Genomic DNA, 13,121 nt, shown 5'->3' on the forward strand with positions numbered 1-13,121 from the left:
ACACGGTTCTGGCTCAACTGATGAAACACCCGTTTGAGCCCATACACAGAGCAGATCTTAAGTATATATCCTGGAAGACTGCACTCCTTCTGGCCCTTACCTCGGCAAGGCGAGTGGGGGAACTCCAGGCGTTCTCAATCCAAGACCCTTTCCTTCAGTTCAATCAGGATAGGGTCATTCTTCGAACAAATCCGAAGTTCATTCCAAAAGTTCCAGCAGAGTTCCATCTTAACGAACCTATCGTGCTACGTTCATTCTTCCCGAATCCACAAACAGTAGCGGAGAAAACTCTACATTCATTGGACCTTAAGCGCTGCCTGAAGTTTTACATTGATAGAACGAAAACATTTCGTAAGTCTAATCAACTCTTCGTAGGGTACAGTAGGCCTAGAAAGGGGCTACCACTTACCAAACAGAGTATATCTCGCTGGATCTCTTCAGCCATCACCTTCTGTCACCAGCAAGCAGGGCGTCCACTGCGATCAACAGTTCGTGCCCATTCCACAAGGGCAATGTCTACTTCCATGGCACTGTTTGCAGGAGTCCCCATTGCGGACATTTGTAGAGCGGCCACATGGAAGACACCGCATACATTCTCCAAGCATTACTGCCTGGATACGGATATCATGAAGGACGCTGCAGTGGGTCAAGCGGTACTCCGTCATCTATTCCATTAGAGGTGAGCCCTTCCTTTCATCCCACCATCCTTGCCTCTTTACGCACATTTCGCACTGTGATGTATACATTGGCTGTGTCATTGTTTTCACATGCATATGTTGTTATCTAGTGACTGTAGATATTCTGTACCTTTCGAAATGTGCTTATTATTGCTTACTATTCTGATTCAGGCATGTGAATCTATGAAAGATACACTAATACTGGATAAGGAACGCGTTACTTACCTGTAACTGCGGTTATCCAGTATTGGTATCTTTCATAGATTCACATGCAACCCACCCACCTCCCCTGGAAGGGCTCGCCTGGATCTCTCAGTGATACAACTACTTAGCACTGTGCTTACGAAAATCTGAGGGACTAGAGCTCCTTCCAGGAAGGTTCTAGAGGGTGGTGCTAGCTGATTGGCTACTTGCCAAACTTTGGTCCTTTTTTACATAAGGACGTGGATATGTTACTAAGATAAGGCCTTTTGGGGCCTATTACTCTATATGTCTACTAAGACATTGCTTTGTTATTTACCGGGGACTCCCATCCCGACGACGGGGAATGATTCAGGCATGTGAATCTATGAAAGATACCAATACTGGATAACCGCAGTTACAGGTAAGTAACGCGTTCCTTCCTCTCACTGAGCCAGAGAAGTCCAGGTGGCCAGTTTCTGTGTGTAGGTGAGCTGCACAGAAGCAGGGACACATTCGGATGAGAGTCCTCTGAGCACAAATATCCTAGCCTGGAGTCTGAACTGTGCTTTCATTTGAAATATTTATATAAGCAAACGTTTTCGCTTCCTCATAGTGTGCTGCAATTGCCACTTTTTATTAATGAGGTCCTGAATATATTTAAGTTATACATCAGCTGGCTGAGAAACGTGGCCTTTACCCCCTTCTCTGCTTGCTTGAAAGGAACAAGAGCTGCTGAAGCTACTAATACAGTCCTTGTGATCCCAGCCAGGAGATTAGAGTAAGCCATCTCATTCTACCATCTGCTGCTTCTGCAGAATCTTGACCCAACAGGACCGCTCACACTCTCAGAAAAGGAAGCTAATCAGCATGCATGTCCGAACATGGCATGCTGATCATGGCCACCAAATTCCTGCTGGATGCCTTATAAAAATGGGAGCCCAGCTATGGTGTGTGTTTCAATCACAGGCTGGCACTTCGCTCCGTTTTGTAGGGTCTGAACAGCATGGTCTGTTCCACTCTTCTTTCGAGTCAGAGTGCTGTTTCATTCTCTGATAAAAGATGGCAGCACAATGCAGGGGCATCAGAGGGTGGCAGTGGCGGCTCCTCCGCTAAGGCGGAGGAGCGTCGCCTCACGGCTTTTGAGCAGTGTAAATAAAGGAAACATAAAATGATAATAACAACGTTATTATAATTTTATGTTCCCGTGCTGCTTTGCGGGCAGGTGGGCGGGCGGGCGGGCGGGCAGGCGGGGCTGCTCTGCTCTCCGAGCTTGGCAGAGGAGAAGTGGTGTGCCCACTCCAAGTGCGCAATGACTGTTTGGCTGGCCCTCTGTGGCCGGCCAAACTGTCAAGCACACTTCGCATATTTTCCATACAGGCTGCATTACAGCCTGCGTGGAGAACATGACCAGGGCCCCAGTCCACATCGGAGCACCGAACCACAGTGCTCAGACCAATCCCAATGCTGCATTTCAGCACTGGGATTGGTCTGGGGAGCCTGGTGCTTCCTGGCTCCTGTCCGGCAGAGACCTGATGCGAAGGAGAGATGCGGCGGCGATAAGGTAAGTTATTATTATTATTTTTTACATCCCCCTCGTACCCTGCCCCCGCCTCACCACCAGGCCTAAGACTTTGACAATAGATTGAATCCTGAAATGCTGGAAGTATGCCAGTCACCTTAATAACGCGAGGGCCTGGAACAAAGTACCCAGTGTAATAAAAGGGTTATAATGGCTTGCTTTCACAGTGCTTCATTAGTACCCTGAACACCACGAACCCTAGTAGGAGAGGAAGTCAAAGTAGATAAACGCTTTACTATGTTCCCAATGACAAAAAACGGAACTTTGTTGTCATTTAATGCTGGTTATGTGTGTGGGGGACACAATACAGCCTTGGCCCCCTGCATCCTGTGGAGATTAAAGCTCAGAAGATTCCCCAGTGTAACAGTAGAACCCCTATATGCTTAATGTATTGAATTTAAAATCTGAAAGGAATGAGTTAAAAGGCTTGGAGGGATAAAAAGATCTTACTATTGAGGTTTTTAAGTTTTATTTTTAAGCAAACAATATCCTAGAAAATTGAAAACTTGGTACAACTTAGAAGTTGAGGAGTTTTGCTTCTTACTCTATGAAGCGGTACAAAAGGGGGTGGTGATGGACTGGGGGTGAGTGCTTGCAATGTTCAACACTCCGTCCATCATTTCCTTTGGTTTTTGCTTTGTTCGCCATAAGTTGGCAGGGTATGCTCAGACGTGATTCCCTTGCTCACGTTGCCACTGGATTCAAGCAAGCCTGGCTGAAGACGGCTGAAATGCCAGAAACCGGTCCTAGGAAGCTTGTTTCTGGTCCAGGGAAGACATGGCTTGGCAGTTCGGGCTGGACTGTTCCCATGAGGCACAGGGTCAGACTGATTTGCATATGGCCATGTCTGAACTGGGGTGGCAGTGTGAGCTAAAGAACGGTGATGGATTTAACCCAGATCAGTTGACTGGGGGTGAGTGCTTGCAATGTTCAACACTCCGTCCATCATTTCCTTTGGTTTTTGTCTTACTCTATGAAGGCATTTTTGTAATTCACGCTGAAATGGGTGAAAATTACTTCCACAAAAATGATAAGCACACAACAAAAAATGTCTTGAACATTTTAACCAATAGTTCCAACTTTTTAAACTGTTTTAACATTATGGTGGAAAGTTCTATAAACATGTTATTCGGGCACTTGAAAGAAGGGTCTGTTAATTAAAAAATTTCTGTGATGTAACAACATTGTTTCATTGCCCTCACCAGTCTGTAATTTGTTAAGGCGGAAAGGGAGACTTCCCTCAAAAAGGAATCCACCTGCTGCTTTTATGCTGCTTTGAAGTGGGTGTACGGAAAAGTCCTAGACACACATTTTTGCAGAGGCTGCCCCCAAAGGGGGCTAGAGAGCCGGCGCCATAACTAGCACCGTGCCCCCGGACAGAACCAGTTTGGGGCTGGTTTTTGGTGCGCAAAGCGACGAAGAACAGGGAAAAACACCCGGATCCAACCCCCCTCCTGCGGCGGCCGCCGAAGAGGTGCCGGCCCCCCCGGCCAATGGCAGCCCAGACGAGATACGAACCCCCAATTGGTGGAAGACGCCTACCTTGGCTAGAAAGCAAGTGGGTGGGCATATAAGCGCCTCTCCCCCAGTTAAGCACCTATCTTCACGGAGCGGTGGAGCAGCATCGGAGTCAGAACCCTTTTGTCCCACCCACCCACACCTAAGGAACAGAAATGTCGCAGGGCTGAGGAACAAGCCAGGCTTGGAGAAGAACTAGGCTGATAAGAATGTTCTGAACTCAATCCGATCAGGAGCCCCCAATGATCCATGCCCGGACCGGGTTATTAAACAAAGTCCAGAGGTGATTGGAATGGCATTGACGCCCCTGTTGAATGCCGTTTTTTTGCCTCTGGCATATTTCCCAAAATTTGGAAGAAACCTTCTGTTCTTCCTTTGTTGAAGAAGCAGACTCTGGACCCTAAAGATCCCAACAACTACAGGCCGATCTCACGGCTCCCTTTCCCTGCCAAACGTTTGGAAAAGGCAATGAACATCCAACTCAGTGCATTTCTTCAGCTTAACCACTCCCTGGACCCATCGCAATATGGGTTCAGAGCACACCATAGCACTGAGCTGGCTCTGTTGAAATCCACAGAGGAGATTAGAGAGGCCGTAGACAGGGGAGACAATGCCATATTGATTCTGCTGGACCTGTCTGCGGCCTTTGACGCGGTCCATCACAAAGTATTGATGGACTGGATATCGGAGTTGAAGGTCAAACTTGGAAACTCCTACAATCCTTCCTATCTGAGAGGTCGCAAACCGTGGATTTCGATGGTAATACGTCCAAACCTTTTTCACTCCCTTGTGGGGTGCCACAGGGCTCATCACTCAGCCCAACGCTCTTTAATATATATGTGGCACCACTGGCAGGAGTTATCAGGTCCTTTGGCTTCCAGCTCACCTCCTACGCTGACAACACGCAAATCGTGTTGTCATTGACTGAGGGAGGTGAAAAGGAAACAGGGGAACGTTTCCATGACTGTATGAGTGCAATCTTGGGCTGGATGTCTTCTAATTGTTTAAAACTAAACTCCAGCAAGACCGAGGTAATAAAGTTTGGGAACAATCCTCGTGTGTGGACACCTGAGTGGTGGCCGGAGGACCTTGGTTCTTGTCCCATACCCACAAGAAAAGCCAAAAACCCTGGGGTATTGGTGGACAATAAATTTACCATGGGTGATCAAATAAGCATGGTGATCTCAGCCTGTTTTATGGTCCTTAGAATCATGAGAAAAATTACGCTTTTTTTGATCGAGAGCAGTCTCAAGACAGTGGTAACGGCCCTTATAATGTCGCACTTGGACTACTGCAATGACGTATATCTTAATGTCCAAAAGCAACATACTAATAGGCCTCAACTAGTCCAAAACGCAGCGGCCAGATTGCTGTCTGGAACGCCAAAATTTGTTTCCGTGAAAGAAGAACTTAAGAAATTGCACTGGCTCCCGGTAAAACAAAGAACTCGCTTTAAGGCAGTATGCACCGTTTATAAGGCCATCAATGGAGCTGGTCCTGAGTTCCTTAGGCCTAAATTCCAATGGTATGTCCCTGGAAGAATGTTACGGTCTTCTGGAGCCAAACAAGTGCAAGTCCCCACATTTAAAAAAGTCAATTGGGGAGGCAGTAGTTTCATGCTCTGTGCCTCTAGAGCTTGGAACGAGCTTCCTTTTCATCTTAGAAATGCCCCGGATCGCCTCTCCTTTCGGATGGGCTTGAAGACATGGCTCTTTCCTCAGTAGTATACACTCAATTTCCCCGGTAACTAGTACTTAGCGTCAGGACACCCTAGGGTAACCTTGCGCTCTACAAGTGCAATTAACATAACATAACGGTTGGTACGGAGGCACACCGGAGGGCTGTGTGCCAGAATAAGTCCACTCACCTTGGGATGCCTCACGGCTGGGTGAGTTGGCCTAAGGGCAGTGGGTAGGACCACTCACTTTGGGGAGCCTCACGGCTGGGTGAGGTGGCCTAAGGGCAGTGGGTAGGACCACTCACTTTGGGATGCCTCACGGCTGGGTGAGGTGGCCTACCATAGGGGGGGGAAGCAAACGGAGACGGCGCTCGCAGCCCAGCCCCCGCTGGACGGCAGGGCACAACAAGAGTCGGACATGGTAGCGAGCTGTGGCCTAACTCCGGGACAGAAGCTACTCCCTCCTCACGCAAAGAGAGCTCAAACCCAACCTACCACAGAAAACGACCCAAAAAGGCCAAGAGACAATACCAAGGAAGTTTGTTATGACATAACATGCAAAATATGCAAAGTATATACATATTTCCTTGTATTCCTAATAAACTGCGGCCAACAAATGACCACCACAAGACAAGCGTGTACGTTGGCTTTTTGGCATGAGGAGGAATACAATATGGGGAATGTTGCATACATGTGGGAGTGGGGCGCAGTGCGAGGGTTATGTGACTGTCTCCATTCAAACGCCATCTTAGTTATCATGCCATGCAGTTTCTAAACGTTTCTGCTCTACGAGAAGTTAAACGTCAGCATTAAGTGTTAGCATTGTGCTTATTATTTCTCCTCATCACACAGGTAAAGTCCTGGGCCACGGGGCTTTTGGGAAGGTTATGGAAGCCGCAGCATTTGGGATCCATAAAAGCAGTAGTTGCGAGACTGTGGCAGTGAAGATGCTAAAAGGTAAGCAAATATACAAGTAGGTCCTGTTTTTAAATTTGGCTTGAATTTGATGGGTTTTTGGAAGATGAGTGCATGAGACACTGGTAAAGGATCCACAACTTTTTCCTGTTTTTTGCAGAGGGCGCTACTGCCAGCGAACACAAAGCTCTAATGTCAGAACTGAAGATTCTCATTCACATTGGGAACCACCTCAATGTGGTGAACCTGCTGGGCGCCTGCACCAAATCCAACGGTATGAAGAAATAACCCTCAAGCATGATAGATAGGACCATTTGTAAATGTTGATGTAACTATGTTTTCTTACAAAGCACTTATTCTAATTTCTAGGAGTATTTGCTATTTTTTGTCATAAGACAAATATTGTTTAATCTGTTATTCAGCAACTTTTTCCGATTTTTCTAACATCAAAATTGTGGGATCTCTGTTCTGTATTGGAATTTTGTCATGCCTTCTATCATGTGTGTATACAAAAGAGCACTTATCCTTTGAAACTGTCATTCAGACCATGGGCTTGATGGATGAAAGGTGTTTGCCCTCTCAAAGCCTGCAGGGCACAACATTGCAGGCTTTGCAAGTGCAAACACCAAAGTCGCAAAGAACTAAATTTGCATTAATTGTACCAGATGGATTTGTGGCTTACAATGTCCACATTGTAACTCATAAGGAAAACTGTTTGTGCAAGTCGTACCATTGATATGTACAATGGTTTGCAATCACTACTACATTTTCAGACCATTGATGAGCTAGCTACACGAAAGAGGGTTGTATCCATTCACAAAATGGAAGCGTTCCAAAAGGGATAGAATCCCAATGTGACTGGAATGCAGGTATCCGAGGGAGAAGACAGCAGTTCAGTTCTCTTTAATGAACAGGGGCTGCAGAGTGGCATTGTGTGAATGCAAATACAGTAAAGGAGGTTTGAGATTCGCAGCAATCTGGAAAGTTTTGCACAAGAGCTGCGTAGAGTGGAGAAGAGTGTTGTAGATTGGAGTGGCATATAGTGTTGTGGAGTGGCGTAGACTGGAGAGTTGTGAAGTGGCGTAGAGTGGAGAAGAGTGTCATACAGTGTTGTAGAGTGGAGTGTCGTAGAGTGGAGTGCTGTGGAGTTGAGAGAAATAGAGGTGGAATGTCATGAAGTAGAGTGGAGTGGAGTGGAGTACAGTGTAGTGTCATGGAGTAGAGTGAGATGCCTTGGAGTAGAGTGGAGTGGTTTAGAGTAGAGTATGGCAGTGTAGAGTAGAGTAGAGTGGAGTGGTGTAAGGTGGAGTGGCGGAGCATAGAGTGGAGGGGTGTAGAGTGAAGGGTGTAGTGTGGAGTAGAGTGGAACAGAGTGTTGTAGAGTGAAGTGGCATAGACTGTCATAGTTTGGGGTGGCGTGGAGTGGTATAGAGTGGAGGGGTGCAGAGTGGAGAAGTGGAGTTGAGTGAAATAATGTGTCATAGAACAGAGTGAAGTGGCATAGAGTGGAGTAAAGTGGCATGGAGTGGCTTAGAGTGACTGGCATAGTGTGGAGTAGAGTGGAGTTGAGTGCCATAGAGTGGAGGGGTGCAGAGTGTCATAGAGTAGATTGGCCCAGAGTGGAGTAGAGTGTTGTGGAGTAGCACAGAGTGGAATAGAGTGTTGTGGCGTGGAGTGGAGGGGCTTAGTGTGAAGTGTTGTGGCATAGAGTGGATTGCTGTGACATAGAGTGGAGTATCGTAGAGAAGAGTGTCGTAAAATGGAGTAGAGTGTTGTAGAGTGGAGTGGAGTGTCATAGAGTGTCATGGAGTAGAGAGGAGTAGAGGGGGTAGCGTGGTGTAGAGTAGGGTGGCGTAGAGTGGAGTGGCATAGAGTGAAGGACCATAGAGTGGAGGGGTGTAGATTGGAGGGGCATAAAGTGGAGTGTCAGAGAGTGTTGTGTCATAGAGTGGAATAGAGCGGAGCCATGGAGTGGAGTAGAGTGTCGTAGATTTGAGTGTCCTAGAGTGAAATGGAGTGTCATAGAGTGGAGTAGCATGGAGTGGCATAGAGTGGAGCGGCGTTTCGTTGAGTGGAGTGTCATAGAGTGGAGTGCCATGGATTGGGATAGATTGGAGTGCCGTAGAGTGTATTTGCGTGGAGTGGCATAGAGTGGAGTAGCAAAGAGTGGAGTGGCATAGCGTACAATGGAGAGAAGTGTTGTAGAGAGGAGTAGAGTACAGTGGCATAGAGTGGAGTGGTGTGGATTGTCGTAGAGTTGCGTAGAGTCGATTGGCATAGAGTGTCGTAGAGTGGAGGGGTTTAGAGTGGAGGGCTATAGAGTAGAGGGGCATAGAGTATCATATAATGGAGAACAGTGGAGTATCGTAGAGTGGAATACCTTAGAATGGAGTGGCGTGTTAAAGGGAGGAGTGGTGTAGAGTGGTGTACAGTGATGTAGAGTGAAGTAGGGTGGAGCAGAGTAGTGTAGAGTGGCGCTGAGTGGCGTGGAGTATCATGGAGTGTAGTAGAGTGACAGAGTATAGTAAAGCGTTGTTCAGTGCTGTGAGTGGGGTGGAGAGTCGTACAGTGATGTAGAGTGGAAGGTTGTAGAGTGGAGGGGCATAGAGTGGCAGGGCATATTGTGGAGTGGAGTGGAGTAAAGTGTTGTAGAGAGGAGGGGCATAGAGTGTCATAGAGAAGAGTGTGTTAGAGTGCAATGTTATAGAGTGGAGGGGCGTAGAGTACAGGGGCATAGAGTGAAGGGCTTTAGAGGGGAGTAAAGTTTTGCAGAGTGGAGTGGTGTAGCGTAGAGTGGGGTAAAGTGCCATAGGTGGTGTGGAGTAGAGTGGCATTAAGTGGCATAGAGTGACATAGAGTGGAATGTCATAGAATGGAGTGTCACAGAATGAAGTGTTGTAGAGTGGAGTGTCATAGAGTTGTATAGAGTGGATTAGATTTAAGTTGTATGGAGTGGTGTAGAGTAGTGTAGAGTGTTGTAGAGTGGCATAGACTGCAGTAGAGTGTCGTAGAATGATGTAGAGTGGAGAAGAGTGTCATAGAATGGCGTGACAGACTGGAGAAGCATGGAGTAATGTGTCATAGAATGGAGTAGAGTGAAGTGGCGTAGAGTGGAGTACCTTAGAGTGTAGTGTAGTAGAGTGGAGTAAAGTGTAATAGAGTGTTGTGGCATAGCGTGGTGTATCGTAAAGTGGTGTGGAGTGTAGTAGAGTGGAGTGGCTTAGAGTGGAGTAGGCATAGAGTATTGTAAAGTAGAGTGGCATAGAGTGTTGTGTTGTAGAGTGGAGGGGCGTTGAGTATAGTAGAGTGTCATAGCGTGTCTTAGAGTGGAGTAGAGTTGAGTGGGATAGAGTGGAGTGTCGTAAAATGGAGTGTCATATAGTGAAGTACAGGGACCTAGAAGGGCGTAGAGTGAAGTAGCGTAGAGTGGAGTAGCACAGAGTGGTGTAGAGTGTCGGAGAGTGAGGTGACATAGAGTGGAGTAGAGTAGTTTGACGCAGAGCGGAGTGGAGGAGAGTGGAGTAGAGTGGGTAGAGTGGAGTAGAGTGGCGTAAAGTGGAGCGGCATAGAGTGGATTATGCATGGTGTGGTAGTGCACTGCCATTACAGACAACACATTTTAAATTAAAATTACTATTACATTTGCACAGAGATATAGTTTTACAGATAAAACTACACAGCACACAAACGATAATGTGTGGAATTGGCATCACCTAGTGTATTGTTTTAATTTGATCACATTAAAATATTTGTGTTAGTACACTTCAGAATTACAAGAAAATGTGCTTATTTGTCCTTTCCTAATTCTGATATATTATAAAATACCTGCACAGTTAATTTACAGAAATTTAAATGTTCTTGTATGCTAAAAAAAAAGCCTTTAGTAAGTAAGTAAAATACATTTAAATAGCGCACACTCCCCACAACACTAACAAAACCCAGAAGCTGCGACAGTGGCAGGGAGAGCAAATGAAAAAGACAAGAAAACCCTACACAGAATCATAGGGAAACAGTCATCCCTTTCACAACCCCAGATTATAGGTAAAGGCTCTCACTTTGAAGTCAGAGAAAGGATTGTAAACACTAAGCTCCCTCAGAAGACAGAGCCTGACATTTGAGCTCTGTCTTTGAATACACAGCAAATGTGACCATATAAGAACAAAAATGTAAAGGCCTGTTTACAGAAAACCAGCACTTGTGGAAGAATACAGTAAATAGGCTATGCTCAATGTGATGCAGTGGATATACTCCTTTCTCACTGAAACGCTGTTAGTGTTATTCATCAACTCCTATTAATTTTCCTGAAAAATACAACGACTTTCCAAATCTTAATTAGGTCCTTCCTTAAATCGATTTCTTCATTTTTTTATGAATTTCTAATGCCCTTTCCATATGGACACTTATAAGTATTTCCCGATTTCTTTCCTGCTCTGAAGGTCTCCATATCCACACATACACATACTCATGCAATATCCAGAGTAAGTTTGAAAGTCTGGTAAATCATTAGATTCTGATTGCAGTTGCAAGTTACTCTACTTTTTGTCTTTTAGGACCTCTTATGGTGATTGTAGAATTCTGCAAGTATGGCAACCTCTCTAACTACCTTCGTACCCGGAGGGATGGATTTATTCCCAGTAGGGTATGTATTTGTGAACCCTTTTCTCCTTCCTTCCTAATTACTTTCTTACATTTAGTTTCTTGGGCTCTTGCTTCTTCTGATAAGTCATGAATCAGTATGAGACAATGAATGAATAAACAGACTTGTGTACGGCAAGTCTACAAACTGAAATACCTCTATGTGTTCCCTGGTAGGAGGAATGATTTTGTAGAGGATTAAGAACAGATTATATTCAGACAGTCATATGGAGTATGTTGCATAGTCAAAATCTTTGGATTTTAAAGCGTCCATTTTGTTTCAAGGTATATGAGAAGGTTGAGCATAGGACACGACAAAATATGCATTAATGTATACATTTTGTTGATGAGATATTGTGATACTTTCCCATGGATACACTTTTGGGTGAGACAAGTGGTCAGGATGTGATTTAAGGGATGATGGCACACATTGTAGTGATTTCTGGGTCAGTAGTCGTCCCATAACTCCTAAATAGTTAACAGTCTTGCTGGTGTGTTGTAAACTGCTCTGAAAAAGGAGATTTGATGTTCTGGCCGGCGAGAGGAACGTGAGCGGGCATTGTTGAGTTTAAAGTTATTTGTGGCTCCTACTACAACTTTACAGTCCTTGGGGTCCGAAGGGCACAGGATGAAAGGCAGGAAATTCAGGACAAGGGATCAGCAGTCATTTGTGAGTGGAGACCAGGAGGCTTCCAAGGCCTGTTCACCTGGTGTTACAGAGAAGATGAAATGCACCTTTTATATTTCTAGCAGGCACAAGATTATTACAGTAGTAAGTGGGTGTGAGTTTATTAGTACATCCAGTTCCTCTGTGAAAACCCAGAAGTTGTTGATGGACATGTTTGAAATCTTGTCCTTTGGTGTGATCTTGTGTGATCAGTGGAGGCTTCGACCGGGTGACACAGTAATGACGGGTTGAAACTCCGGATATTGCTCTTGAATTTGTTCTTGCTCATTTTAGTTGGGTTAAAAGTATTAGTGATTTGTTTGAGTGCAATAATCCATGTTTACTGAACTCACATTTGTCTTTGTTTAGGTTTTCAGAGAACGAGGGTTCTTGTGATCATGGATTTCGTAGTCTGAGTTTCTTGAGTGTCCCCCTAAATGTGTGCCTCCCACTTCACTACAGTATGAACTGGCTTTTCTGAGGGGATGCGTTCTGATAGTGCTTCTGATGTCCAGTTTCTTTTCTAGATGATTGATGAATGTTTTTGACAACTTTTCCCTGGTATGTTCAGTATAAGTAGGTGGGTTGGATCAGCCAGCTTTAACTTGCGCGTCAACCCTTGTTGAATGATGTGATGATGATAACGTCTAGAATGTTTCCTTTTTCGTGATTAGTGATGTGGGAGTATTGCTGGAGGTTATTTTGTTGAATTGCTCCTTAAAGGAAGGAAATCATTTGTTTTTGCAATTGCAACAGTTCCTTGAACTAAGACAATATAAAACACTGCAATTGCTCTAATTCCATGAAACAAGAAGTCAAATGCAACCTGCTCTTAGCTAGAAAGGGGCTTTATAAATGTACCAAGAGTTTGGTATTAGCCAAACACACCAGAATGGTACATCATGTTCAGGTTTAATCACTTATCCCGATCAAATGCTTTCTTCACTTTGCTATGTAACATAAGACTGTATAAGAATGTAATATTTCTATTGGGATATGTCAGTGGCTGCAGAACTTCTAATGAATGTGCTGGACTTTTAACCCTTAGCCATTGCTGATATAAATAAGGAGTGTCACAAGATCATTGGAGCCAAAGAGTAGTGTAGAGGCTTCTACAACAAGCACTGGCAAAACAAATTAGTCTCACCTTTTTTAAACCATCATTGCCACAGACATTAGGTCTGATTTACAACTGAAAATGCAAACTACACGAATCATCTTTGATAATGTTTATTGCTAGCGACGTCTCCAGTTGGACTTAAGTCCTTG

At 45.1% G+C, this 13,121-nt stretch overlaps 1 protein-coding gene across 3 annotated transcripts in view; it reads left to right on the forward strand.

The window, feature by feature from the left end:
* Positions 1–13,121, forward strand: part of FLT4 (fms related receptor tyrosine kinase 4) — a 486,636-nt gene that overhangs the window by 382,643 nt on the left and 90,872 nt on the right. For all 3 annotated transcript variants that reach the window (XM_085617743.1, XM_085617741.1, XM_085617742.1), the window contains 3 exons: positions 6,488–6,592; positions 6,711–6,824; positions 11,101–11,189. In XM_085617743.1, the coding sequence (XP_085473869.1) occupies positions 6,488–6,592; positions 6,711–6,824; positions 11,101–11,189 (308 nt within the window). The remainder of the gene's footprint in view (positions 1–6,487; positions 6,593–6,710; positions 6,825–11,100; positions 11,190–13,121) is intronic.

Source organism: Triturus cristatus, chromosome 7, assembly GCF_964204655.1.
Source record: "Triturus cristatus chromosome 7, aTriCri1.1, whole genome shotgun sequence".
Taxonomy (NCBI): Eukaryota; Metazoa; Chordata; class Amphibia; order Caudata; family Salamandridae; genus Triturus; species Triturus cristatus.